At 42.8% G+C, this 26,960-nt stretch overlaps 1 protein-coding gene across 4 annotated transcripts in view; it reads right to left on the minus strand.

Annotated features, from left to right (window-relative positions):
* Positions 1-3,283: 3,283 nt before the first annotated feature.
* Positions 3,284-26,960, minus strand: part of whrna (whirlin a) — a 350,775-nt gene continuing 327,098 nt past the window's right edge. Inside the window, exons 12-13 of one of the 4 annotated variants that reach the window (XM_061980754.2) lie at positions 11,407-12,198; positions 3,284-3,881 (exon numbers count right to left, since the gene is read on the minus strand). In XM_061980754.2, the coding sequence (XP_061836738.2) occupies positions 12,016-12,198 (183 nt within the window). In that variant the 3' untranslated portion in view covers positions 3,284-3,881; positions 11,407-12,015. The remainder of the gene's footprint in view (positions 3,882-11,406; positions 12,199-26,960) is intronic. The other 3 variants (XM_061980751.2, XM_061980752.2, XM_061980753.2) reach the window with 3 other exon arrangements.

A 26,960-nucleotide genomic window follows, 5' to 3' on the forward strand; every position in this document is an offset into this window, starting at 1 on the left:
GGTGGCGTTGAAATAATCATAAAATCGATTGAGTTTTTGGTGTCAAACGTTTTATCCGCTCCATTTCAAAAAGAGTGGTAAAACAAAAGTAGTGAACAGAAGGAAAAACAAATATACATTTGCACAAAGCCATGTTTGATAACAGCAGTTTTATCCTGCCCACGGGATGAGTTTGCTAACTATAAAAATGAGGCGAAGGTTTTGAATGAAAGAAACTGCTGTTCTAAATGTGTCCAGTAGATGTCACAATAGCAATTCTTTGTATCTTTGTAGATTATGCTACATATGTAAAAAAAATAAACCACATGTTAGTGCGCCAGTCGAGGAAAATGAGCAAACTACACAAGTACCATCCCGTAATTTGATTTTGATAGTTTTTTTTTTATCTTGATAGATTGAAAATTAACACAAGTGGAGGAGTTCAAGTACCTCGGAGTCTTGTTCACGAGTGAAGGAAGAGTGGATCTTGAGATGCGTCTTCAGTAATGCGGACGCTGTATCGATCCGTTGTGGTGAAGAAGGAGCTGAGCCGGAAGGCAAAGCTCTCGATTTACCGGTCGATCTACGTTCCCATCCTCATCTATGGTCATGAGCTTTGGGTCATGACCGAAAGGACAAGATCACGGGTACAAGCGGCCGAAATGAGTTTCCTCCGCCGGGTGGCGGGGCTCTCCCTGAGAGATAGGGTGAGAAGCTCTGTCATCCGGGGGGAGCTCAAAGTAAAGCCGCTGCTCCTCCACATCGAGAGGAGCCAGATGAGGTGGTTCGGGCATCTCTGGTCAGGATGCCACCCGAACGCCTCCCTTGGGAGGTGTTTAGGGCACGTCCGACCGGTAGGAGGCCACGGGGAAGACCCAGGACACGTTGGGAAGACTATGTCTCCCGGCTGGCCTGGGAACGCCTCGGGATCCCCCGGGAGGAGCTGGACGAAGTGGCTGAGGAGAGGGAAGTCTGGGCTTCTCTGCTTAGGCTGCTGCCCCTGCGACCCGACCTCGGATAAGCGGAAGAAGATGGATGGATGGAGTTGACTGATAAACATTATCACATCATTTATTCAGAAAGTATAAATAAGGACAAATAAAGATAGAATGCTTATAACCACAATATGTAAGTGTAAAAAAAACCCAACAACATTATGATTTGTATATTTTCAAAATGTGCCTGTTCTATTTTCAAACAAAGAAAACAATCTGAAGTTGTCTTTATTTTTAAGTTATCGTGCCGTGATTTTTCCAGTCCGGCCCACTTGGGAGTAGATTTTTCTCCATGTGGCCCCCGATCTAAAATGAGTTTTACCACCAGCCTGTGACGTGAGCGTATTTCTCCACACATGTTAAGAGGTTTACCTGCGCGAGTCCAACATTTTTATTTGCCTTGGCAGCAGTTGTAGTCCAAACAAAAACATTCTAGGGTCCAACTCAATGACCAAAAAATTTTTGTATTAACCAGCATAGGTCATCATCTGAAGAAGTAAGAAGTGTTTACTTAACTTTTCTTGAGACAATGTAACTACTTGTACTATCGGAGACAGAAACCGGTCTTTGGTCCGATGGTACATATACAGAAGGATTCACCCAAAACTATATTTAATGGCAGGCACAGTTCCTACAGTGTATGGCAACAGTGGAGTCAATGAAACAGTAAGTCCAATAACAGTACATTGACAAATGTAATCATACATAAGCATGTAGCATTGTAGATTAACTGGACAACATGTAGATGATAGAAACAGGTTACGTATAATGCAATATTCTTGCATGGATGTACATAGTCGTTTTAAATAGGGAGCCACGCATTCTAATGACACATAGTCTGTATACTATATATTACCTGAAAGGCGTTGAAAGAGAAAACGAAGTGAATTAATTACCTCATATTGTGTTTTGCATACGGTGAATGTTTATATTCATCTTGGAGAAAGCAAACCACCAGTTTTAAGTAAATAGTAGCATTTCAGTTAGGGCACATGTTATTACATAGGGCCCTTTAGTACTGACATTTGGGTGTGGATTGGATTAGTTCTCGTGGAAAAAAGGCAGTAAAATTGGACCTTGGTATGCAAAGGTGATGGCCCTATCCGTGAGAAGACACTACATGTTTAGCCTGATGACAGCATTTAAGATACGATTGTGGAGGGGGGCGTGGCCTGCGGGCCTGCCGCGGAACGGGGTGTGCAAGGACCGGCCTTGAAGACAGCGACAGGTGAGTAGATGGCCCAGGTGGATCCTTGTTATCTAATTACTAGAGATAAATGCTTTAAAATGTAATATCGGAAATTATCGGTATCGGTTTTTGTATTATCGGTATGTTTTTTTAATTTTTGTATTAAATCAACATAAAAAAACACAAGATACACTTACAATTAGTGCACCAACCCAAAAAACCTCCCTCCCCCATTTACACTCATTCACACAAAAGCGTTGTTTCTTTCTGTTATTAATATTCTGGTTCCTACTTTATATATCAATATATATCAATACAGTCTGCAAGGGATACAGTCCGTATCGCACATTATTGTGCGTGCTGCTGGTCCACTAATAGTACTATCCTTTAACAGTTAATTTTACTCATTTTCATTAACTACTAGTTTCTATGTAACTGTTTTTATATTGTTTTACTTTCTTTTTTATTCAAGAAAATGTTTTTAATTTATTTATCTTATTTTATTTTATTAATTTAAAAAAAAAGGACCTTATCTTCACCATACCTGGTTGTCCAAATTAGGCATAATACTGTGTTAATTCCACAACTGTATATATCGGTATCGTTAATTAAAGAGTTGGACAATATCGGAATATCGGATATCGGCAAAAAAACATTATCAGACATCCCTACTGATCACCTGTTGCCTTTATTAGCAGCAGCCGGACGGAGACAGGAGAGTTGGAGTTGGAGCGAGGGCGAGAGACGCAAGACTGAGAAAGAACCCCAACATATATTGCTGGAAAGTAATCGCTGCATGACAATAAAAAGACTTGATTCAAACTATCTACCGGTCTCCCGAAGATTTGATGGCCAGGAGAACCCACACCAGAGGGAAACTTTCACATTTTGACGCCCAAACGAACTTGGTCAAAGATGACGGAGTCCGACCCCCTGGCAGCATTGGCGCGGGTTTTTGCTGAGGTGACGGCGACCAGCCAAAACCAAATAGAGGCGCTCCAACTCCAGCTGGCCCAGCAGGCCCAAATTCGGCATCGGCGGCCGTCTCCGTTCAATGAATGGGGGAGACGGAGGATCCCCAGGCCTTCATGGACATTTTTGTGGCCACGGCGGAGGCATGGGCGTGGCCGGAGGAGGATTGGGGGGTGCGTCTACTGCCGCTGCTCGAGTCACTGAGGCAGGCGGGGCTCACCGCCAACCCGGCGAAGTGTGCTGTTGGCCAGAGGGAAGTACAGTATTTGGGGTACCACTTGGGAGGAAGGCAGGTGCGCCCGCAAGTAGATAAAACAGCGGCAATTGCGGCCTGCCCAACACACTTGCCAACCCTCCCGAATTTTCCGGGAGACTCCCGAAATTCAGCGCCTCTCCCGAAAACCTCCCGGGACAAATATTCTCCCGAAAATCTCCCGATTTTTCAGCCGTGCGGACCTGAGTGAGGACAGCCTTTTTTCACGTCCGCTTTCCGACGATATAAACAGCGTGCCTGCCCAATCACGTTATTCCATACGAGGCGTCCGGCATACCGCCGATGAGCATGGTGCAGATGGAGAAGATCTTCTCGGCGTCCGTGTTGGCGCACACGTTGCCAAAGCCGACGCTGGTCAGGCTGCTGAGGGTGAAGTAGAGGGCGGCGATGTACGAGCTGCGCACCGACGGGCCGCCGACCGTGTTGTTGACGTAGGGCATCTCCAGGCGTTTGCCCAGCTCATGGAGCCATCCTTGGGGAAGAGACGGGAGGACAACAGGGTGACAAGAACTAAATCATCCAGACTAGAGATACATTGTATTATTATGTTTATATTACCTAAAAATACATATATTTATTAATTTAAAAAAAAAAAACTAAATACATTTTTACTATATTTTGCTAAAAACATCAAAATTAATTGTATTTTTATTTGTATTTTTTCTGACTCCTTATTACATCCGGCCATAGAATTTTACGTTAAAATAAACATATTGGAAATAATTAATTTTAAATGATCATAATAATTCATTTAAAATGACCATATTTAATTATTCAAATAATTGTTTGTTTATCAACAACTTTAGCCTTTTATTCATTACATTTTGAAGCTCTCAGAAGCCAAGTTATGTTATATTCCTTAAGATTTATTTATGCAAGTTTGAAGTATCAATTATCTAAACCCAGTTTTGTTTGCATATTTTCAGGATGTAGATATATATACAGTATATATATATATATATATATATATATATATATATATATATATATATATATATATATATATATATATGAAATACTTGACTTGGTGAATTCTAGCTGTAAATATACTCCTCCCCTCTTAACCCCCCCACCTCCCGAAATCGGAGGTCTCAAGGTTGGCAAGTATGGTTCAAATGTAATAATCACTTTTTCTTCTGTTGTTTGGATGCTTTACATTAGTTTTGGATGATACCACAAATTTGGGTATCGATCCGGTTAAGAGGGGAGGAGTATATTTACAGCTAGAATTCACCAAGTCAAGTATTTTATATATATATATATATATATATATATATATATATATATATATATATATATATATATATATATATATATATATATAAGAAATACTTGATTTTCAGTGAATTCTAGCTATATATATATATATATATATATATATATATATATATATATATATATATATAAATATATACATATATATATACAAGAAATACTTGAATTTCAGTGTTCATTTATTTACACATATACTTGTTGAGTTAAGGGTTGAATTGTCCATCCTTGTTCTATTCTCTGTCACTATTTTTCTAACCATGCTGAACACCCTCTCTGATGATGCATTGTTGTGTGGCACGCACAAAAGTGCTTTCATCAAATGCACTAGATGGCAGTATTGTCCTGTTTAAGAGTGTCACAACATTGCTGTTTACGGCAGACGAACTGCTTTACGGTAGACGAAAACGTGACTGCTGTTGTGTGTTGTTGCCGCGCTGGGAGGACGTTAATGAAACTGCCTAACAATAAACCCACATAACCAAGAACTCGCCCTCGATCATTCTACAGTTATAACGTGATTGGGCAGGCACGCCGTTTATATTGTGGGAAAGCGGACCTGAATTTCGGGAGATTTTCGGGAGATAATTTGTCCCGGGAGGTTTTCGGGAGAGGCGCTGAATTTCGGGAGTCTCCCGGAAAATCCGGGAGGGTTGGCAAGTATGATTTGAACAGAAGTGTAGATAGAACATGTTAAAAGAGAGTTCTAACAGTAAATGAACAAGTAGATTAATAATTAATTTTCTACCACTTGTCCTTATTAATTTTGACAAAATAATAGAATGATAAATGACACAATATGTTACTGCATACGTCAGCAGTTAAATTAGGAGCCTTTGTTTGTTTACTTACTAATAAAAGACAAGTTTATTTGCACTAAATTAAATTAGTTTTGCATACAATTTCGTTGTACAATGTACAATGACAATAAAGATATATTCTCTTCTATTCTAAGTTGTCTTTGTATGTTCACTTTTTTATTTAAGGACAAACTTGCAATAATAAACATATGTTTAATGTACCCTAAGATTTTTTGTTAAAATAAAGCCAATAATGCCATTTTTTTGTGGTCCCTTTTATTTAGAAAAGTATCAAAATACACTTTGGTACCGGTACCAAAATACTGGTATCGGGACAACACTATCACCTTTATAAATACTATCGATATTTAAATGTAGGCCCACCCTTATAAATCAAAGTTTTTTGCTTGAGATTTATGGCTTTGAGTCAAGATCTATGATTGAAAAGAATATGTGTGCTAATATTATCATAGCACACACATAACTATCAACACTGCTCACCACTTTTTTATCTTTGCGCAGATAAAACATCTCTTAAGATTTAGAGAATCCTTATGTGCGTGCCAGTCTTAAAAGAGGTTCCACAAATTTCTGGTTTAAATCTTACAGTTGTAGTCTTCCTCTAGTTCTCTCATTCCCACCCAATCTTTCCTTCTCTCTCTCACTCCACCTGGTAGTTTATCTCCTAATTGCTTTCCCGCTACAAATCGATATGAAGTGCGTTCAAGAGTGAGAGGAGGCCAAAACATTTGGCAGTGTCCTCTAAAAGTCCCGAGACTCTGCGTTCTGATTGTTGTTGTTTGCATCATCACGCCCTGCAGGGAGACTTTCGTCTCTGAAATGATGACTTCTTATATTTCCATCCACTGTGTTAACACACCTTTGCATTGCCACGTACGATTCAGAAAGAGCATTGTTCTTATTGATTGAACCCGTAAAACCCACTGAAATGTACATCAGCATTGGGGAAATATGTACCGTATTTTCTGGACCATAGGGCGCACCGGATTATAAGGCGCACTGCAGATGAATGGTCTATTTTTGATCTTTTTTCATATATAAGGCGCACCGGATTATAAGGCGCATTAAAGGAGTCATATTATTATAATTTTTTTCTAAATATAAAACACTTCCTTGTGGTCTACATAACATGTAATGGTGGTTCTTTGGTCAAAATGTTGCATAGATTATGTTTTACAGATCATCTTCAAGTCGCTTTCTGATAGTCGCTTCCAGATTCGCCGTTTTGCGGGCGGTCTTATTTACGTGCCTCACCTCCGGCAGCGTCTTCTCCCCGTCATCTTTGTTGTAGCGGTGTAGCGTGCAAGGACGGGTGTGGAAGAAGTGTCAAAAAATGGAGCTAACTGTTTTAATGACATTCAGACTTTACTATTTACTATTAAGCTATTTTATTTGGTACATGGTGTAATGATAAGTCTGACCAGTAGATGGCAGTCAAACATAAGAGATACGTGTAGACTGCAATATGTTGGCAATATGACTCAAGTAAACAACAACAACATTTTATATGTTCCATTTGGAAATATAGAACAAAAAGGCGCTCAAAAATCTATCAAAATGTTTTAATACGACTTTGGTAAGCTATGAAGCCAAACCGCTTGATGGATTGTCGGCGCATTAAACATACAAGTATTATTATGGTGTGTGTATAAGGTAAGACATATTATCTGCCGTTTTGTTTCACAATATTATGCAAAAGTAACTTTTCTTACCTTCTGGTACCTGCTGATCTGTATTTGGGATCTGCATAAATCATGAAAAATTGTGTGCGTCCGCCTTTGTAGTCGATAGGCTTCTTCTTTTTCTCTATCTTCTTGCTATGGGACATTCATCCTCCGCTGTTGCCATTTCTAATATAAAGTAGTGTAAAGTTCTTACTTATATCTGTCAGTAAACTCGCCATGAAAGCGTTAAAACATACCGGTGTAGTGAGTTTACATTATTCACCCAAGGAACTTTAGTTATTAGAGTTCCAGTCAGACGTTTTTTCACGGGACACATTTCCGGTGTTGTTGTTTCCGGATGAGGAGATGCTGCTCCGTTATTAATTTAAGTAAAGTCTGAATATCATTAAAACAGTTAGCTCCATCTTTTGACACTTCTTCCACTCCCGTCCTTGCACGCTACACCGCTACAACAAAGATGACGGGGAGAAGACGCTGTCGAAGGTGAGCCACGTAAATAAGACCGCCCACAAAACGGCGCATCCGGAAGCGAGTGTCAGAAAGCGGCTTGAAGATGATCTGTAAAACATAATCTATGCAACATTAAATGACTCCTTTAATAATAATAATAATAATAAGAGATTTTATTTGTAAAAAGCACTTTACATTGAGTAAACAACCTCAAAGTGCTACAGTGTATTAAAAAGAAATATAAATAAAAAGATAATAAAAATTAAAACTAAAACAGCCTAATAGCTAGAACTAGTATGCATATATCTAAAAAAAGAAGAGTTTTTAAGCCTTTTTTAAAAGCATCCACAGTCTGTGGTGCATTCAGGTGGTCAGGGAGAGCGTTCCACAGACTGGGAGCGGCGGAGCAGAAAGCCCGGTCTCCCATTGTTCGTAGCTTTGTCCTCGGAGGTTGGAGGAGGTTAGCCTGTCCGGAGCGGAGGTGTCGTGTGGAGGATTTGGGGGTGAGTAGTTCTTTGAGATAGAGGGGGGCATTTCCATGGAGGCACTGGTGGGTTAGTAGGGAGATTTTGTATTCAATCCTGAGTGGAACAGGAAGCCATTGAAGGGATTTGAGAATTGGTGTGATATGGTCATATGGTCTTTAATGCGCCCTATAATTCGGTGCGCCTTATATATGAAAAAAGATCGAAAATAGACCATTGATCGACAGTGCGCCTTATAACCTGGTGCACCCTATGGTCCGGAAAATACGGTAAATCGTATTTATTTATGTATAACAGTCTAGCATGACTTTTGTTTCCGGTTTAAAGGTAAACAATGCAAACAACTAGGGATGTCCGATAATAATAATAAAAAATACTTTAAAATGTAATATCGGAAATTATCGGTATCGGTTTCAAAATTATCGGTATTGGTTTCAAAAAGTAAAATGTATGACTTTTTAAAACGCTGCTGTGTACACGGACGTAAGGAGAAGTACAGAGCGCCAATAAATTTTAAAGGCACTGCCTTTGCGTGCCGGCCCAATAACATAATATCTACGGCTTTTCACACACACAAGTGAATGCAAGGCATACTTGGTCAACAGCCATACAGGTCACACTGAGGGTGGCCGCATAAACAACTTTAACACTGTTACAAATATGCGCCACACTGTGAACCCACACCAAACAAGAATGACAAACACATTTCGGGAGAACATCCGCACCGTAACACAACATAAACATAACAGAACAAATACCCAGAACCCCTTGCAGCACTAACTCTTCCGGGACGCTACAATATACACCCCCCGCTACCCCCCCACCTCAACCCCGCCCCTCCAACCCCGCCCACCTCAACCTCCTCATGCTCTCTCAGGGAGAGCATGTCCCAAATTCCAAGCTGCTGTTTTGAGGCATATTAAAAAAAATAATGCACTTTGTGACTTCAATAATAAATATTGCAGTGCCATGTTGGCATTTTTTTCCATAACTTGAGTTGATTTATTTTGGAAAACCTTGTTACATTGTTTAATGCATCCAGCGGGGCATCACAACAAAATTAAGCATAATAATGTGTTAATTCCACGACTGTATATATCGGTATCGGTTGATATCGGAATCGGTAATTAAGAGTTGGACAATATCGGTATATCGGCAAAAAAGCCATTATTGGACATCTCTACTAACAAGTAATGCTAACAACACATAATGCTAACAATATAGCTAATGGCCGTAGCTGTGACTGTCAAGTTGACCAACTTTTGAGAGAACAATTTACACCCGTGGTTTTAGCACAAGGAAGCCCAGTTCTAACTTAGAGGAGTTGCCCAGGATGTGATGAAGTATTTGCACGTCGTGGTCGTGTTGTAGTGGCCGGGTGAAGGTCATACCAATGCCACTTGGAGGATCCTCCAGGCTACTAGTGAGTACTGTAATCTACAGTAGTACACTCTCAGGGCTACTATATTGGGTGATAAAGTGTAAAGGTGACAAGATGGGTGTTATTTCATGTATAAAGGGCTCTAATTATGTTAAACGCTTATTTAAAAAAAGGTTGTAAAAAGTTTTGTTTAGGCTCCAATTAGAAAAATACATCATTTACTATTACAAAACCCAAAACCAGTGAAGTTGGCACGTTGTGTAATTCGTAAATAAAAACAGAATACAATGATTTGCAAATCCTTTTCAACTTATATTCAATTGAATAGACTGCAAAGACAAGATATTTAATGTTCGAACTGAGAAACCAAATTATTTTTTACAAATAATCATTAACTTAGAATTTAATGGCAGCAACACATTGCAAAAAAGTTGTCACAGGGGCATTTTTACCACTGTGTTACATGGCCTTTCCTTTTAACAACACTCAGTAAACGTTTGGGAACTGAGGAGACCAATTTTTGAAGCTTTTCAGGTGGCATTCTTTCCCATTCTTGCTTGATGTACAGCTTAAGTTGTTCAACAGTCCGGGGGTCTCCGCTGTCGTATTTTAAGCTTCATAATGCGCCACACTTTTTCAATGGGAGACAGGTCTGGACTACAGGCAGGCCAGTCTAGTACCAACACTCTTTTACTACGAAGCCACGCTGTTTTAACACGTGCAGAATGTGGCTTGTCATTGTCTTGCTGAAATAAGCAGGGGCGTCCATGAAAAAGACATTGCTTGGATGGTAACATATGTTGCTCCAAAACCTGTATGTACCTTTCAGCATTAATGGCGCCTTCACAGATGTGTAAGTTACCCATGTCTTGGGCACTAATACACCCCCCATACCATCACAGATGCTGGCTTTTGAACGTTGCGCCTTCAACAAGGCGGATGGTTCTTTTCCTCTTTGGTCACGACGTCCACAGTTTCCAAAAAAGTTTTGAAATGTGGACTCGTCAGACCACAGAACACTTTTACACTTTTGCATCAGTCCATCTTAGATGAGCTCGGTTCCAGCGAAGCCGGCGGCGTTTCTGGGTGTTGTTGATAAATGACTTTCGCTTTGCGTAGTAGAGTTTGTAGCGACGGACTGTAGTTACGGACAGAGGTTTTTTTGAAGTGTTCCTGAGCCCATGTGGTGATATCCTTTACACACTGATGTCGCTTTTTTGATGTAGTACCGCCTGAGGGATCGAAGGTCACGGGTATTCAATGTTGGTTTTCGGCCTTGCTGCTTACGTGCAGTGATTTCTCCAGATTCTCTGAACCTTTTGATGATATTACGGACCGCAGATGGTGAAATCCCTAAATTCCTTGCAATAGCTCGTTGAGAAATGTTGTTCTTAAACTGTTCGACAATTTGCTCAGGCATTTGTTCACAAAGTGGCGACCCTCGCCCCATCCTTGTTTGTGAATGACTGAGCATTTCACGGAAGCTGCTTTTATACCCAATCATGGCACCCACCTGTTCCCAATTAGCCTGTTCATATGTGGGTTGTTCCACATAAGTGTTTGATGAGCATTCCTCAACTTTCTCAGTCTTTTTTGCCACTTGTGCCAGCTTTTTTAGAAACATGTTGCAGGCATCAAATTCCAAATGAGCTAATATTTGCAAAAAATAACAAAGTTTTCCAGTTTGAACGTTAAAGTATATTGTCTTTGCAGTCTATTTAGTTGAATATAGGTTGAAAAGGATTTGCAAATCTTTGTATTTTATTTGTTTTTATTTACCATTTACCAAGGTGCCAACTTCACTGGTTTTGGGGTTTGTATGTAATATCCCACATCTTTGGCATAGTTAGTAGTATTTCAGAAAGCCACATCAGAAATATTTGCGGTGTCACGGGTTACTCACTCGTTGAAAGTTGCACGTGGCGTCATGGTGGATGCTTGATTCTATCACACAGACGAGAAGAAATGGTTTCAGGAGCATGAACAAGAAGCTTGAGAATTCAAACCTGTGTGAAATGTGCAGGTTTTCTCTGGTACTTCCCAGGCAGTTTGCCTTGCATCCTCCATGCAGAACGCCGCCATCCTGCACAAAATAAGCTGAGTAGAAAATGGAAGGTTGTTCATTTGGTTCACAAATGAAGACAACACATTTGAGCTGCTCTCGTCATATATTTATATTTCCGTGTAAATATATTTGTTGATACAACATTGATTGTATCCGGGTCTTCTAATTTGTACAGTTTCTCTATATTCATCACATGTACAGTAAATATAATACTTGGTCTGCGTATCCCGGACAACTGCATTTGTTGAAAAGAGAGCAAAATATAGATTATGCCGACTTTGCTAGTTCCTACTTAGTGCATAAGGTGTCACAGCAGGGAGGTAACATGTTGAAAGGAAAGGTCAACACGTTCATGGCTGGAGGAATGCGGTCAGGATCTGGCGGAGGGATCGTTAAGTTGTGCTGTTGAAAAAGAATCCATCCTGGTCTCTCTCCTCTCCCGCTCGGCTATAGCGCCACGTTGAACTCCGTCACCAGGAAGTCCACGTAATCCCTCTCTTTGGTCTTGAAGGCCTCGGCGATGACGCGGGCGGCGTCCTTGTGCTCGCGACCTCTCAGAGAAACCCCGTTCACCTCCAGGATCACCTGGCCCACCTTCAGCTGACCGCAGTTGTGAGCCGAGCCTCCTCGCTTGGAGAGAAAAAAAAAAAAAAAAAGGACAAAAACAAGTTTATTAAAAAAAAAAAATAGGTGTTGCAGTTGTTGTACACACTAAAAAATAACCCAATTTTAACCCAACTGTTGGTTCAGAAAAGGACGAACCCCTTATTTGAGTTATTTTAAATCAACATTTTGGGTTAATTTTTTCAATCCAACTTTTGCGCTAAATTATTTGACAAGGCGGTATAGCTCAGTTGGTAGAGTGGCCGTGCCAGCAACTTGAGGGTTCCAGGTTCGATCCCTAGTCACTGCCGTTGTGTCCTTGGGCAAGACACTTTACCCACCTGCTCCCAGTGCCACCCACAGTGGTTTAAATGTAACTTAGATATTGGGTTTCACTATGTAAAAGCGCTTTGAGTCACTAGAGAAAAGCGCTATATAAATATAATTCACTTCACTTCACTTATTTAACCCAAAAGTTGAGTTATGTTAACTCAATTTTGGCTGATTGTAAATAATGTTAATGAGATTAATCCATAATAAATTCCCTTCAAGAAAAAAGTAACTTTTTAATAAAACATTTTTTACCCAAAAATGCGTTACTCGTTCAATTATTATATAAGTGTATATATATATGTGTGTGTATATATATGTATATATGTGTGTATATATATGTATATGTATGTGTGTATATATACACACATATCTACGCATATATATATATATATATATACATATATATATACATACATATATATATATATATATACATATATATATACATACATATATATATATATATATATATATATATATATATATATATATATATATATATATATATATATATATATATATATATATACACAAATATACACACACATATATATATATATATATACACACGCATATATATACACTTTAGAGATATCCGATAAATGCTTTAAAATGTAATATCGGAAATTATCGGTATCGGTTTCAAAATTATCGGTATCGGTTTCAAAAAGTAAAATTCATGACTTTTTAAAACGCCGTTGTGTACACGGACGTAGGGAGAAGTACAGAGCGCCAATAAACCTTAAAGGCACTGCCTTTGCGTGTCGGCCCAATCACATAACATCTATGGCTTTTCACACACACAAGTGAATGCTTGCATACTTGGTCAACAGCCATACAGGTCACACTGAGGGTGGCCGTATAAACAACTTTAACACTGTTACAAATATGCGCCACACTGTGAACCCACACCAAACAAGAATGACAAACACATTTCGGGAGAACATTCGCACCGTAACACAACATAAACACAACAGAACAAATACCCAGAACCCCTTGCAGCACTAACTCTTCCGGGACGCTACAATATACACCCCCCGCTACCCCATATCCCCCCCCCCCACACCTCAACCCCGCCCACCTCAACCTCCTCATGCTCTCTCAGGGAGCGCATGTCCCAAATTCCAAGCTGCTGTTTTGAGGCATGTTAAAAAAATTATGCACTTTGTGACTTCAATAATAAATATGGCAGTGCCAGTTTGGCATTTTTTTCCATAACTTGAGTTGATTTATTTTGGAAAACCTTGTTACATTGTTTAATGCATCCAGCGGGGCATCACAACAAAATTAGGCATAATAATGTGTTAATTCCACGACTGAATATATCGTATCGGTTGGAATCGGTAATTAAGAGTTGGACAATATCGGAATAGCTGATATCGGCAAAAAAGCCATGATCGGACATCTCTAATACACTTATATAATAATTGTATCCCCCTCCCAAAAATAACGAGAAAAACAACCCAAAAATGGTTCACAATTTTGAAAACCCAGAAATTGAGTTAAAATAATACCCTTATAATGCAAAAAATTGATTGCTCTTCATAAAAATAACTCCAAAATTTAACCCGACACTAGCAACTCATGAATTGGGTTATCAAAATAACCCAGTATTTTTTAGTGTGTACTTTTCTTTTTCTTTTACAAATGTACACATTCGACATGATTGGTTGACAGATTATTATTTCATTCTGATTCTACTGAACAGGATTTATAAAACACAGACTTTGGTGAAACCGTCCTGACGGTTAACTACGGTACATCACAAAATAAAATCCACTCTTGCACTAAACCAGGGGTTGCAACCCAAAACGTTGAAAGAGCCATATTGGACCAAAAATACAATAAACAAATCTTTCTGGAGCCGCAAAAAATTAAAAGTTGTATATGAGTGTTATATTAAAGGCAACACATGATGTACGTTAAGTGTCTATATTAACTATAGTAGCCTACTATCAAAATGACTATGTGTCGCAGGCTGAAGCAAATCTTCATTGACAGAAATGTTGAAATGTAATATTTATTCTACACATTTTTACAACATTAAAAACCAATAGTAAATCAGAGGCTACTTAAAAGGTGAGATAACTCCTGGAAATTACTGGCTTTTAATGGCAAAAGGTATAGATGTGTGTTTCCAAGTTAAAAGAAACAGCAGGCTGTCTTCTTTTGATAGATTTATTACAATCTTTGGCAAGCTAGGTAATGTTTGCTGTGGTCTGGAACAACATGGCACACAAATAACTATCTGAAATGCAGCCAATATTACATACAGATAATGTGTCATGAGACATGCAAAACTAAATTATATACAAAGAGGATACAAGTAAAAGATATTAAATGAGCTCAAATATACCTACAAATGAGGCATAATGATGCAATATGTACATCAGTGACGTGCAGTCACTAGAGGCAGGTGAGGCCCCGCCTCACCTGCCATCATGGAAAAAAAAAAATGTAAAAAAAAAAAAAAAAAATTTAATTGTTATATGTATTCAGTGATTATACTATAAAGTTATTTTCCATTCAACTTCACCAGTTTTAGATTATTTTTATTCAAAATCGCTGAATTTTCACATTTGCCGTTCAAATACTGAGAAGAGACGGTGCGGTGATCAGCAGCCAGTTGAGGCACGTCACTCAGTTGTGCCTCAACATGGATTGCGGACTCTGCTAACTGCTGGTCTGCTGTGCAGTGAGACCGTATTGCTATATGAACTATATTATACATTTCCATAGTTTAGTTAGCTGAGGTATATAATGTACAGTGTATTTTGTCAACAACTGTATGTGTGTAAGTATTTCTTGTGCTGAGCAATCATAAAACTGCTGCAAAGACGCACTGTGTGAGGCTCGCAGTAATCCCGCCTCCTTGTGCCGGTTAATGCACACCCGCCGCAGAATGCACCCCCCGACGGGTGCGCCACACAAACCGAAGCCCACACCCAAACCCTCCACGTGCTAGACCGAATCCACCCAAAAAAAGTCACTTAAGAAGAAGCCAAAAAGTGCAAAAAACAACAATGCTCGCGCCGGAGGAGCCGTGAACGACTGCAGGGACACAACATTAGGTACACCTGCAGACTGCAGCACGGATTTCATATTTCATTCATTCACAACTCCTCCAACACCAACACCACTGTTCCCGCACTTATAAGTAAAGGTAAAACCATAATAACGTTTTTTTTAATTACATGTGCTTTTTTGTGTGCTACAGTTTGTATGTGTAAAGTTAAAGTTCAGTTTAAGTACCAATGATTGTCACACTCACACTAGGTGTGGTGAAATGTGTCCTCTGCATTTGACACATCCCTTGATCACCCCCTGGGAGGTGAGGGGAGCAGTGGGCAGCAGCGGCGCCGCGCCCGCCCGGGAATCATTTTTGGTGATTTAACCCCCAATTCCAAGCCTTGATGCTGAGTGCCAAGCAGGGAAGAATGCTGTATGAGCTTTTAAACATAACCCGTTAACTGCTGCCAATCAAATGGTGAATAAGATACTCTTTAGGGTTCATATGTTTGTAAATCTGACTGTGATGAAGTCAGTGCCTAACCAGCCATCAACCTCACCGCACGTCACTGATGTACATACAGCTAGCCTAAATAGCATGTTAGCATTGATTAGCTTGCAGTCATGCACTGACCAAATATGGCTGATTAGCACTCCAACAAGTCAATAACATCAACAAAGCACACCAGTTGTCCCCCCCTGCACTTAAATGCAGCCTACATTTGCCAATCTTTTGAAAGCTGACAGCGTGAAAGCGCTGTCACTGGGATTTACTTCTCCCAGGTTTGGCAAGACCAAGTCATGCACATTTGCATTTTGATTGTTAGTTTGAGTGTGCCGCGCCACACACACGGCATGGACTAAGAGCTACTCTAAAGTAGAGTGGAATCCACCTGCAAGTGTGTTCTGAGGACGACGGCTGCAACTTTCACTTGGAATAAGTGCGTGCAATGTATTGTAAAATGTTTGTTTTCAGCACAGACCCGTTCAAGATTAGACAAACAAATCGTGCACAGGGTTACAGAACAGGAACGCTGATGGGTCGCCACAAGGCGCCCCGTAAAAGATGGGAAAAAGGTAAAACGCTGGGGAAAAAGATGAGTAAAAAAATACAATCTAGACTGGGCTCCTAAGGGGGCCCAGTCTGGAGTGGGAAAAAACCTCCATGCCATGCACACATAAACATGTTACATATAATCATGACAACTCGCAACAGAGGGGGGGAGTTGGGACCCTGGAGGTTGACTGCTGCTATAAAGCTGTCCCATCACCCCGAAGGGGAATCAAGCGGTGGTGAAGGCGTGAGGTGAGGGTGGGGGTGTGTGTGTGTATATGCCCATTGTCTTGGGTGTGTTGATGTAGTGTCCATAGGCCTGGGGCCGTTCTGCATGTAAGCAAAAGTTCATCTCCAGGTGTCGTTGAGGAGAGAGGGAGGTCAAAAGCGTCCATCATTGAGGAGTCCTCGAGGGGATGTTTTCAGAACAGCTTGCTCCTGTTGTTGCATCAAGGCCATTTGAGGGAGTCAAATCGTAGATTAGGATTTTGTTTTTCCGCGAGCAGACATTACAATGGCTTGTCTGTTCTCATATCCAAATTTTCCCTTTCAACCAGCTTTTCTATGATGTGATCCATCTTACGATTCAGTTCAGAAATCGCCCCAGACTGGCCCACTCCTTCCATTGCGACGAACAGCCTTTGGGCTCCTTGAGTGGCTGCCATCGTCTTACGAATTTGACGATACACTAGAGCAATGCCCAGCCCAATCAGCAGGTGCGCCGCGATCACGGTTCCAAATAGGTAGATGTCTTCCACGTCCTCGATGGAAAGGACTGAGAGGCACATGATTCTCCATTTATCCCAGGAATCTCTCACGTACCCCGCAGCAATGGTTCCATCAGGGCTTCCAGGCTTCACAGAACCTCTTTTCCTCGTCGAAAAGATTTTGTCAATTGAGTCGAGAGTCCAGCTGGTCTGATGTTCAGATTTGGAGGACAGCGCAAAGAAAGAGGCTTCAAAAAAGTGTAGACAGGACAAAACAAAGAGAGCAAGCAGGGAGAAGAAGGAAGGGGGGGAAAATGCGACCGCCCTCACCAGAGGATAGACAGAAAAGGTCAGGAAGAAACACACTTCTCAAAAGCACTTAAAAGTTCCATTATGCATGACTTCACGCAGTACATTAGATATCTGCATCATCTACAGCAGTGTTTTTCAACCACTGTGCCGCGGTACACTAGTGTGCCGTGAGATACAGTCTGGTGTGTCGTGGGAGATTATGTAATTTCACGTAATTGGGTTAAAAATATTTTTTGCAAACCAGTAATTATAATCCGCAAATGAGCCGTTGTTGAGTGTCTGTGCTACTGATACTCTTCTATATCAGTAGGTGGCAGCAGGTAGCTAATTGCTTTGTAGATGTCGGGAATGACGACGATGGTTTGCAGGTAAAAAGGTATCTAACGCTTAAACCAAAAATAAACAAAAGGTGAATCCGCTAAGGAAAGGCATTGAAGCTTAGGGATGGCTATGCAAAACAAAGCTAAAACTGAACTGGCTGCAAAGTAAACAAAAACAGAATGCTGGACGACAGCAAAGACTTACAGCGTGTGGAGCAGACGGCGTCCACAAAGTACATCCGTACATGGCATGACAATCAACACCAAAATAGGAGCGTACGACAACAACTACAACACTACACACAAGAAAACACCAAAAAACTCAAAGTGATGTGACAGGTCGTGACAGTACACCTACTTTGAGACAAGAGCTATAGTGATGGTTGGTTGTGGTTTGAATTAATATCCAACAATTGCGAGAACGACTTTTTCATTGTCAATATCGGCTGCTGAGTTTCATTTTTTAAATGTTTTCTGCTGGTGGTGTGCCTCTGGATTTTTTCCAATGAAAAACGTGCCTTGGCTCAAAAAAGGTTGAAAAATTTGAAAGTTTTTTGGAGGATCATGCATTTGGAACATTTCCTGCTTGTGTCATGTGTTCTTCTTACAGTACGTGACACTTTTGCCTGTTCAGTGACAAATGAGACTAAATATGAAGGGAATGAACAAGCAAAATGTGATATCATGGTGGCAAAAACATCACGAGTGACCATCCATCGTCAAATGTAGCTCAGGCTTAAAGGTAAATTACATTAGATGACATACTTGCAATATATGACGGACCGTATTGTAACTCTATGCATGTTCCAAATAAATGAATACCATTACCATTATGGCCTTGTAGTTAGAGTGTGCGCCCTGAGATCGGTAGGTCGTGAGTTCAAACCCCGGCCGAGTCATACCAAAGACTATAAAAATGGGACCCATTACCTCCCTGCTTGGCACTCAGCATCAAGGGTTGGAATTGGGGGTTAAATCACCAAAAATGATACCCGGGCGTGGCCACCGCTGCTGCTCACTGCTCCCCTCACCTCCCAGGGGGTGGAACAAGGGGATGGGTCAAATGCAAAAAATAATTTCGCCACACCTAGTGTGTGTGTGTGACAATCATGGGTACTTTAACTTATTTATTAAAGCAAATACATTGGTACCACATTTTTCATCCGTCAAGTTGACGCACTTTTGGCAGAACAATGTTTTGAAAAAAACCTACGTACATTTTAACGGAGAAGAATTACACAGGATGTGATAAAGCAGACCTGGGCAAATTAAGGCCAGCCGGACATTCCCAAATATTTTTTTTAGATCTTTAAGATGGAAAAAATGTCGGTGTGGGAGTTCTTGTCTTGGTTTTTTGTCTTGTGAATTTCATGTTTTAGTTTGAAAAATAACTCTCCTCTCGTTGCAGGTCACTTGCCCATCCTCTTGTTTCATCAGTCTGACGTCATCCCTGATCCCTGATTGTTTCCACCTGTTCCCTCATTAACCCCATGTGTCTTATAGTCTGCGTCTCCCTTTGTTCTGTGCCAGAATGTCTCGTTGTCTCGTGCATCTCTAGCTTCAAGCCCAAGCCTTGCCTCGTCTTGCTTCGAGTATCCTGATCCTGAATTCCCTTGTTGGTATTTTGAGTTTTCCTTTTTCTCTTTTTCCTCAATTTTTGAGGGAATTTTTGTTGTCTATCTTTCTAGATCAGAAACAGTGAAGAAGTTTTATAGCCCATTGTTTCTCCCTCCTCTTGGAGCGTTTTTTTGTTATTGTTAAATTTCATAGTTATATTCCGCGCTAAGTATAGTTCGCGGATGGTATTTTTTGTTCCCTCCTTTCGGAGTGCCATCCATCCATCCATCCATCTTCTTCCGCTTATCCTCCGCCGGGTCGCGGGGGCAGCAGCCTAAGCAGGGAAGCCCAGACTTCCCTCTCCCCAGCCACTTCGTCCAGCTCTTCCTGTGGGACCCCGAGGCGTTCCCAGGCCAGCCGGGAGACATAGTCTTCCCAACGTGTCCTGGGTCTTCCCCGTGGCCTCCTACCGGTCGGACGTGCCCTAAACACCTCCCTAGGGAGGCGTTCGGGTGGCATCCTGACCAGATGCCCGAACCACCTCATCTGGCTCCTCTCGATGTGGAGGAGCAGCGGCTTTACTTTGAGCTCCCCCCGGATGGCAGAGCTTCTCACCCTATCTCTAAGGGAGAGCCCCGCCACCCGGCGGAGGAAACTCATTTCGGCCGCTTGTACCCGTGATCTTGTCCTTTCGGTCATAACCCAAAGCTCATGACCATAGGTGAGGATGGGAACGTAGATCGACCGGTAAATTGAGAGCTTTGCCTTCCGGCTCAGCTCCTTCTTCACCACAACGGATCGATACAGCGTCCGCATTACTGAAGACGCCGCACCGATCCGCCTGTCGATCTCACGATCCACTCTTCCCTCACTCGTGAACAAGACTCCGAGGTACTTGAACTCCTCCACTTGGGGCAAGATCTCCTCCCCAACCCGGAGATGGAACTCCACCCTTTTCCGGGCGAGAACCATGGACTCGGACTTGGAGGTGCTGATTCTCATCCCAGTCGCTTCACACTCGGCTGCGAACCGATCCAGTGAGAGCTGAAGATCCTGGCCAGATGAAGCCATCAGGACCACATCATCTGCAAAAAGCAGAGACCTAATCCTGCAGCCACCAAACCAGATCCCCTCAACGCCTTGACTGCGCCTAGAAATTCTGTCCATAAAAGTTATGAACAGAATCGGTGACAAAGGGCAGCCTTGGCGGAGTCCAACCCTCACTGGAAACGTGTCCGACTTACTGCCGGCAATGCGGACCAAGCTCTGGCACTGAGCATACAGGGAGCGGACTGCCACAATCAGACAGTCCGATACCCCATACTCTCTGAGCACTCCCCACAGGACTTCCCGAGGGACACGGTCGAATGCCTTCTCCAAGTCCACAAAACACATGTAGACTGGTTGGGCAAACTCCCATGCACCCTCAAGGACCCTGCCGAGAGTATAGAGCTGGTCCACAGTTCCACGACCAGGACGAAAACCACACTGTTCCTCCTGAATCCGAGGTTCGACTATCCGGCGTAGCCTCCTCTCCAGTACACCTGAATAGACCTTACCGGGAAGGCTGAGGAGTGTGATCCCACGATAGTTAGAACACACCCTCCGGTTCCCCTTCTTAAAGAGAGGAACCACCACCCCGGTCTGCCAATCCAGAGGTACCGCCCCCGATGTCCACGCGATGCTGCAGAGTCTTGTCAACCAAGACAGCCCCACAGCATCCAGAGCCTTAAGGAACTCCGGGCGGATCTCATCTACCCCTGGGGCTTTGCCACCGAGGAGCTTTTTAACTACCTCAGCAACCTCAGCCCCAGAAATAGGAGAGCCCACCACAGACTCCCCAGGCACTGCTTCCTCATAGGAAGACGTGTTGGTGGGATTGAGGAGGTCTTCGAAGTATTCCCTCCACCGATCCACAACATCTGCAGTCGAAGTCAGCAGAACACCATCCTCACCATACACGGTGTTGATAGTGCACTGCTTCCCCTTCCTGAGGCGGCGGATGGTGGTCCAGAATTGCTTCGAAGCCGTCCGGAAGTCGTTTTCCATGGTTTCCCCGAACTCCTCCCATGTCCGAGTTTTTGCCTCTGTGACCGCTGAAGCCGCACACCGCTTGGCCTGTCGGTACCTGTCCGCTGCCTCAGGAGTCCTATGAGCCAAAAGAACCCGATAGGACTCCTTCTTCAGCTTGACGGCAGCCCTCACCGCCGGTGTCCACCAACGGGTTCTAGGATTACCGCCACGACAAGCACCAACTAACTTGCGGCCACAGCTCCAATCAGCCGCCTCGACAATAGAGGCGCGGAACATGGTCCATTCAGACTCAATGTCCAGCACCTCCCTCGTGACATGTTCAAAGTTCTTCCGGAGGTGGGAATTGAAACTCTCTCTGACAGGAGACTCTGCCAGACGTTCCCAGCAAACCCTCACAATGCGTTTGGGCCTGCCAGGTCTGTCCGGCATCCTCCCCCACCATCGCAGCCAACTCACCACCAGGTGGTGATCGGTAGAAAGCCTCGCCCCTCTCTTCACCCGAGTGTCCAAAACATGAGGCCGCAAATCCGATGACACAACTACAAAGTCGATCATGGAACTGCGGCCTAGGGTGTCCTGGTGCCAAGTGCACATATGGACACCCTTATGTTTGAACATGGTGTTCGTTATGGACAATCTGTGACGGGCACAAAAGTCCAATAACAAAACACCGCTCGGGTTCAGATCCGGGCAGCCATTCTTCCCAATCACGCCTCTCCAGGTTTCACTGTCGTTGCCTACATGAGCATTGAAGTCCCCCAGTAGAACGAGGGAATCACCCGGGGGAGCACTCTCAAGTACTCCCTCGAGTGAATCCAAAAAGGGTGGGTACTCTGAGCTGCGGTTTGGCGCGTAAGCGCAAACCACAGTCAGGACCCTTTCCCCCACCCGAAGGCGGAGGGAAGCTACCCTCTCGTCCACCGGGTTGAACTCCAACGTACAGGCTCTGAGCCGGGGGGAAACAAGAATTGCCACCCCAGCCCGTCGCCTCTCACTGCCGGCAACGCCAGAGTGGAAGAGAGTCCAGCCCCTCTCGAGAGAACTGGTTCCAGAGCCCTTGCTGTGCGTCGAAGTGAGTCCGACTATATCTAGCCGGAACTTCTCCACCTCGCGCACTAGCTCAGGCTCCTTCCCCCCCAGCGAGGTGACGTTCCACGTCCCAAGAGCTAGCTTCTGTAGCCGAGGATCGGACCGCCAAGTGCCCTGCCTTCGGCTTCCGCCCAGCTCACATCGCACCCGACCTCTATGACCCCTGCTATGGGTGGTGAGCCCATTGGAGGGGGGACCCACGTTGCCTCTTCGGGCTGTGCCCGGCCGGGCCCCATGGGGACAGGCCCGGTCACCAGGCGCTCGCCATCGTGCCCCACCTCCGGGCCTGGCTCCAGAGGGGGGCCCCGGTGACCCGTGTCCGGGCGAGGGAACTCTGGGTCCTTGGTTTTTATATTTCATGGAGGTCTTCGAAGTGATTTTTGGTTGTTCCCTTTTTGTAGGAACCTTTTCGCCTAGTTGTCAGATTATAGCCATTGTTGTATTGCCCTGACTCTGGAGGTGAAAAGTAACGAATCAAAATAAAAGCCTGCCGGATTGTTCTCCACTCTGCATCGAGTCCTATTTTTGATCAACTCCTGACAGAAACTGTAGCTGCCATTATGATGTGCAGTGATGTTTTCAAATGACCGGAAGTCTTGAACTATACAAAGTATTTCAATGGTTGGAATATGCGCTTTTGCATGATATACTAGTTATTATGGTAATCTAAGTCACAGCAGCTCAGACGAGGCACCAAGCACTGTGGGCGAGGAGCGTTTCCACAGAGTGTTTCCAGAGCGGCCGGCCTGAAATGCGGAGATTTTTACAACAAAGTTCTGCAAGAAAAGTAATATTATATCCAGCACGGACACACAGAGCAGGCGGGTCATTGTTTTGACTGCTCGAAGAAAACAACATCTTAATCTACGATTTGACTCCCTCGAATGGCCTTGATGCTATCAGGAACAGGCTGTTGAGAAGAACTCCCCCGAGGACTCCTCAACGATGCGCGCTTTTGACCTTCCTTTTTTTCAACAACACCTGGTGTCGAACTTTGAGATCGGCCCCAGTCCACAAAAACATTTCAACATCTCACCCAAGTTAATTGGGCATGCATGCACACACCCGCCCCTCCCCCAATCAACACCTTCACCACTGCTTAATTCCTCCGGGGTTGTGGATGGCTGAGTAGCGCTTTATAGCGGCAGCCGGCCTCCAGGGCCCCAAATCCCCCCGCCTGCCCTCTGTTGCAAGTTGTTGTGATTACATGTATCATGTTCAGTGTTGGGTTAGTTACTGAAAACCAGTAACTAGTTACAATTACTAGTTACTTTATTTCAAAAGTAACTCAGTTACTAACTCAGTTACTTACATCAAAAAGTAATGCGTTACTGTGAAAAGTAACTATTTAGTTACTTTTTTTTTTTTTTTTTTTAAAGCTCCCATTAATGGCCTTTTAGCCTTCATTTCAGTACTGTTATTGCACTGGAGAATAATACAATCTGTTGATCAACTTGACATGCATTTTTATTTTCCTTATAACATCATTAATGAAAAACAGTGCAACATAAAAAGGCATTCCTCCTTTCTTTAAACTTGGACCAATGACCATTAATAAAAAACAAGTTAAAGTGCAACATAAGAAGGCACATCATCTTCCTTGAAACATAAAGCCTGACATCTGGAGTGATGCTGCTGTCTTCCACATTTGGAGCCATGGATTGTAGAATCCTTGTTTTCAGTGGCAGGATCATTGACACAGATGGTGAAGTTTCAGTGCTCAGTAGAGATGTAACACTTTTGAGGGGTTTAAGCACCTGGAGGACCTCATCTGCCACTCTCACATCATCATCAGACAGGGTGACATTTGTCTTCAGGGTGTTGTGGGTCAATGCAGAGTATATAGCTGCCTGCTGCTCCAACATATCATAAGTGGAGTTCCACCTCGTTGGGACATCATGTATGAGCTTATGAGTAGGCAGCTTTAGCATTTCTTGCTTTGTCTTAAGCACATGAGCAGCTGTTGTGCTTGGGTGGAAGTAGGAAACCTCCTTCCTGATCCTCCTAAGGAGGCGCTCCATCCTATTGACTGAGATTCCCTTCTGTGATGCCAAATTCACGACATGTGCAAAGCACCTATCTGTGGTCCCAGTCCTGCCTTATTCTCTGTAATTATTTGATTTTTGGCATTATCACGTGTGACTGGGATATCTTTATCTTCCATTCCTCCACTGCTTGTGTCAGTACCTGCGCAAGGTGACTCTCGTAGACGTGGTGTGTCTTCTCGTCTCCCAGTCTGCTGTGATGAAGTGAGCGCTTATAGTTCCCCTGGACGTCCACCCGTCTGTCATGAGCGCAACAGATGATGCTCGGGATAGTTCATTCACAACTTTTTTCTTCTCCTGCGAATAAAGATCTGGCACAATCTTATCGCTGAAGTGGGTGGGCGACGGGATGTCGTAACGTGGCTCAAGCACGTTCAGCATGTGTTTAAAACCCTCGTTTTGCACAACCGAGTCTGCACCTATAAACACCCCGATTCAATGGCGCGGGGCGTTCAAGCTCCTCCGTTACTCCGCTCGCCATGACCACGCTGTGTGTGGACTGAACGTGCCAACAACTTTTTTTTTGTTTGTTTCATATGTCAAACCGCGGATCACGTGTGTGCCTCCCCTCCCCACACCCACACCCAGACACACACATAGACCGCGCCTCTTTTCTTCTCTCCGGCTTGTGACAGAGGAAGATTCAGAAGAACGACACCGCAGCGCTTCTGTTTCTAGCCGATACTACATCAAAAGTAACGTAAAATAACGCAGTAACACATCATGTAGTAACGGTAACTGAGTTACTGAATATAAAAAATAACTCGTTAGATTACTAGTTACCGCCGAAACTAACGGCGTTACAGTAACACGTTACTTTGTAACGCGTTAGTTCCAACACTGATCATGTTGATGTGTGCCATGCGATGTGAGGTTTTTTCCTCGGACTCAGTCTGGACCCCTCCTGAGGGTCCAGCCTTAGACTGATATTTTTTTTTACTCTTCCCCCTTTCCCAATGTCACCTTTTTCCCACCTTTTTTAAAGAGCGCCGTAAGTGGCTGATCCATCGGCGGTCCCGTCTTGTCCCCTTGTAACGTATGTCCGCTCTTAGTGGGACTGTGCCGAAAATGAAATTTCAGTTCTTATGTGTCTTGTACATGTTAAAGAATGGACAACAATAAAGCATCTTGAATCTTGAATATCAGATAGTAGCATTCATATTTTGACGTCTTTGTTACATTTTTGTTGTGTTTCGATCAATTGTAAACAATGTCGATCGAGAAGGGGTGTGAGAAGTAAAAGAGGAGCGATGTTCATATGTTGTCAATATTCAGTGTTTTACCCTTCATAGTTAATATCGTAAATCCCACATTATTGTCATGTACTTTCTGGGTGTCTCATTCAGTAGAACATTTTAAATTCCATTCCGTTTTTTAAGGTGGTCTGTCATAACATTTTTAGCATTCAATCAGACATTATTGTGAGTTTTTATATCAGTGTTCCTAAAAATAGATAGATAGATAGATAGATGGATAGATGGATGGATGGATGGATGGATGGATGGATAGATAGATAGATGTATATACCGACCCCCAGACACATTGACCCTGAGTCAAAATAATTGCCCAGGCCTGTAATAAAGTATTTCCTTGTCGTGATGCTTGGATGATCCTCCTGGTGCCGGCAGGTAGAACACACTCAAGGCTAAGACATATATCACTGTTGTTTCATGTTGAGAGGGCTGTAATTATTATTTTTTTTAAACATTTAGAAGGTTATAAACAGTTTTTTTATGCTCAACTACAAAACCCAAAACCAGTGAAGTTGGCACGTTGTGTAATTTGTGAATAAAAACAGAATACAATGATTTGCAAATCCTTTTCAACTCATATTCAATTGAATAGACTGCAAAGACAAGATATTTGATGTCATACCAAAGACTATAAAAATGGGACCTATTACCTCCCTGCTTGGCACTCAGCATCAAGGGTTGGAATTGGGGGTTAAATCACCAAAATTATTTCCGAGCGCGGCCACCGCTGCTGCTCACTACTTCCCTCACCTTCCAGGGGGTGGAACAAGGGGATGAGTCAAATGCAGAGGGTAATATCACCACACCTAGTGTGTGTGACTATCAGTGGTACTTTAACTTGAACTTTATTGTAGTGTGCAGTCACATAGCGTCCGTCTGCAATAAAAGTCCCCGATAACCCGGACCGATTATAGGGTAACACCATTATTTGTGGGTCAATGTTTGTATTTGCATTGCCTCACAAGATGAACACTTCATATACAAACCCTGTTTCCATATGAGTTGGGAAATTGTGTTCGATGTAAATATAAACGGAATACAATGATTTGCAAATCCTTTTCAACCCATATTCAATT

Source organism: Nerophis lumbriciformis, linkage group LG20 (assembly GCF_033978685.3).
Source record: "Nerophis lumbriciformis linkage group LG20, RoL_Nlum_v2.1, whole genome shotgun sequence".
Taxonomy (NCBI): Eukaryota; Metazoa; Chordata; class Actinopteri; order Syngnathiformes; family Syngnathidae; genus Nerophis; species Nerophis lumbriciformis.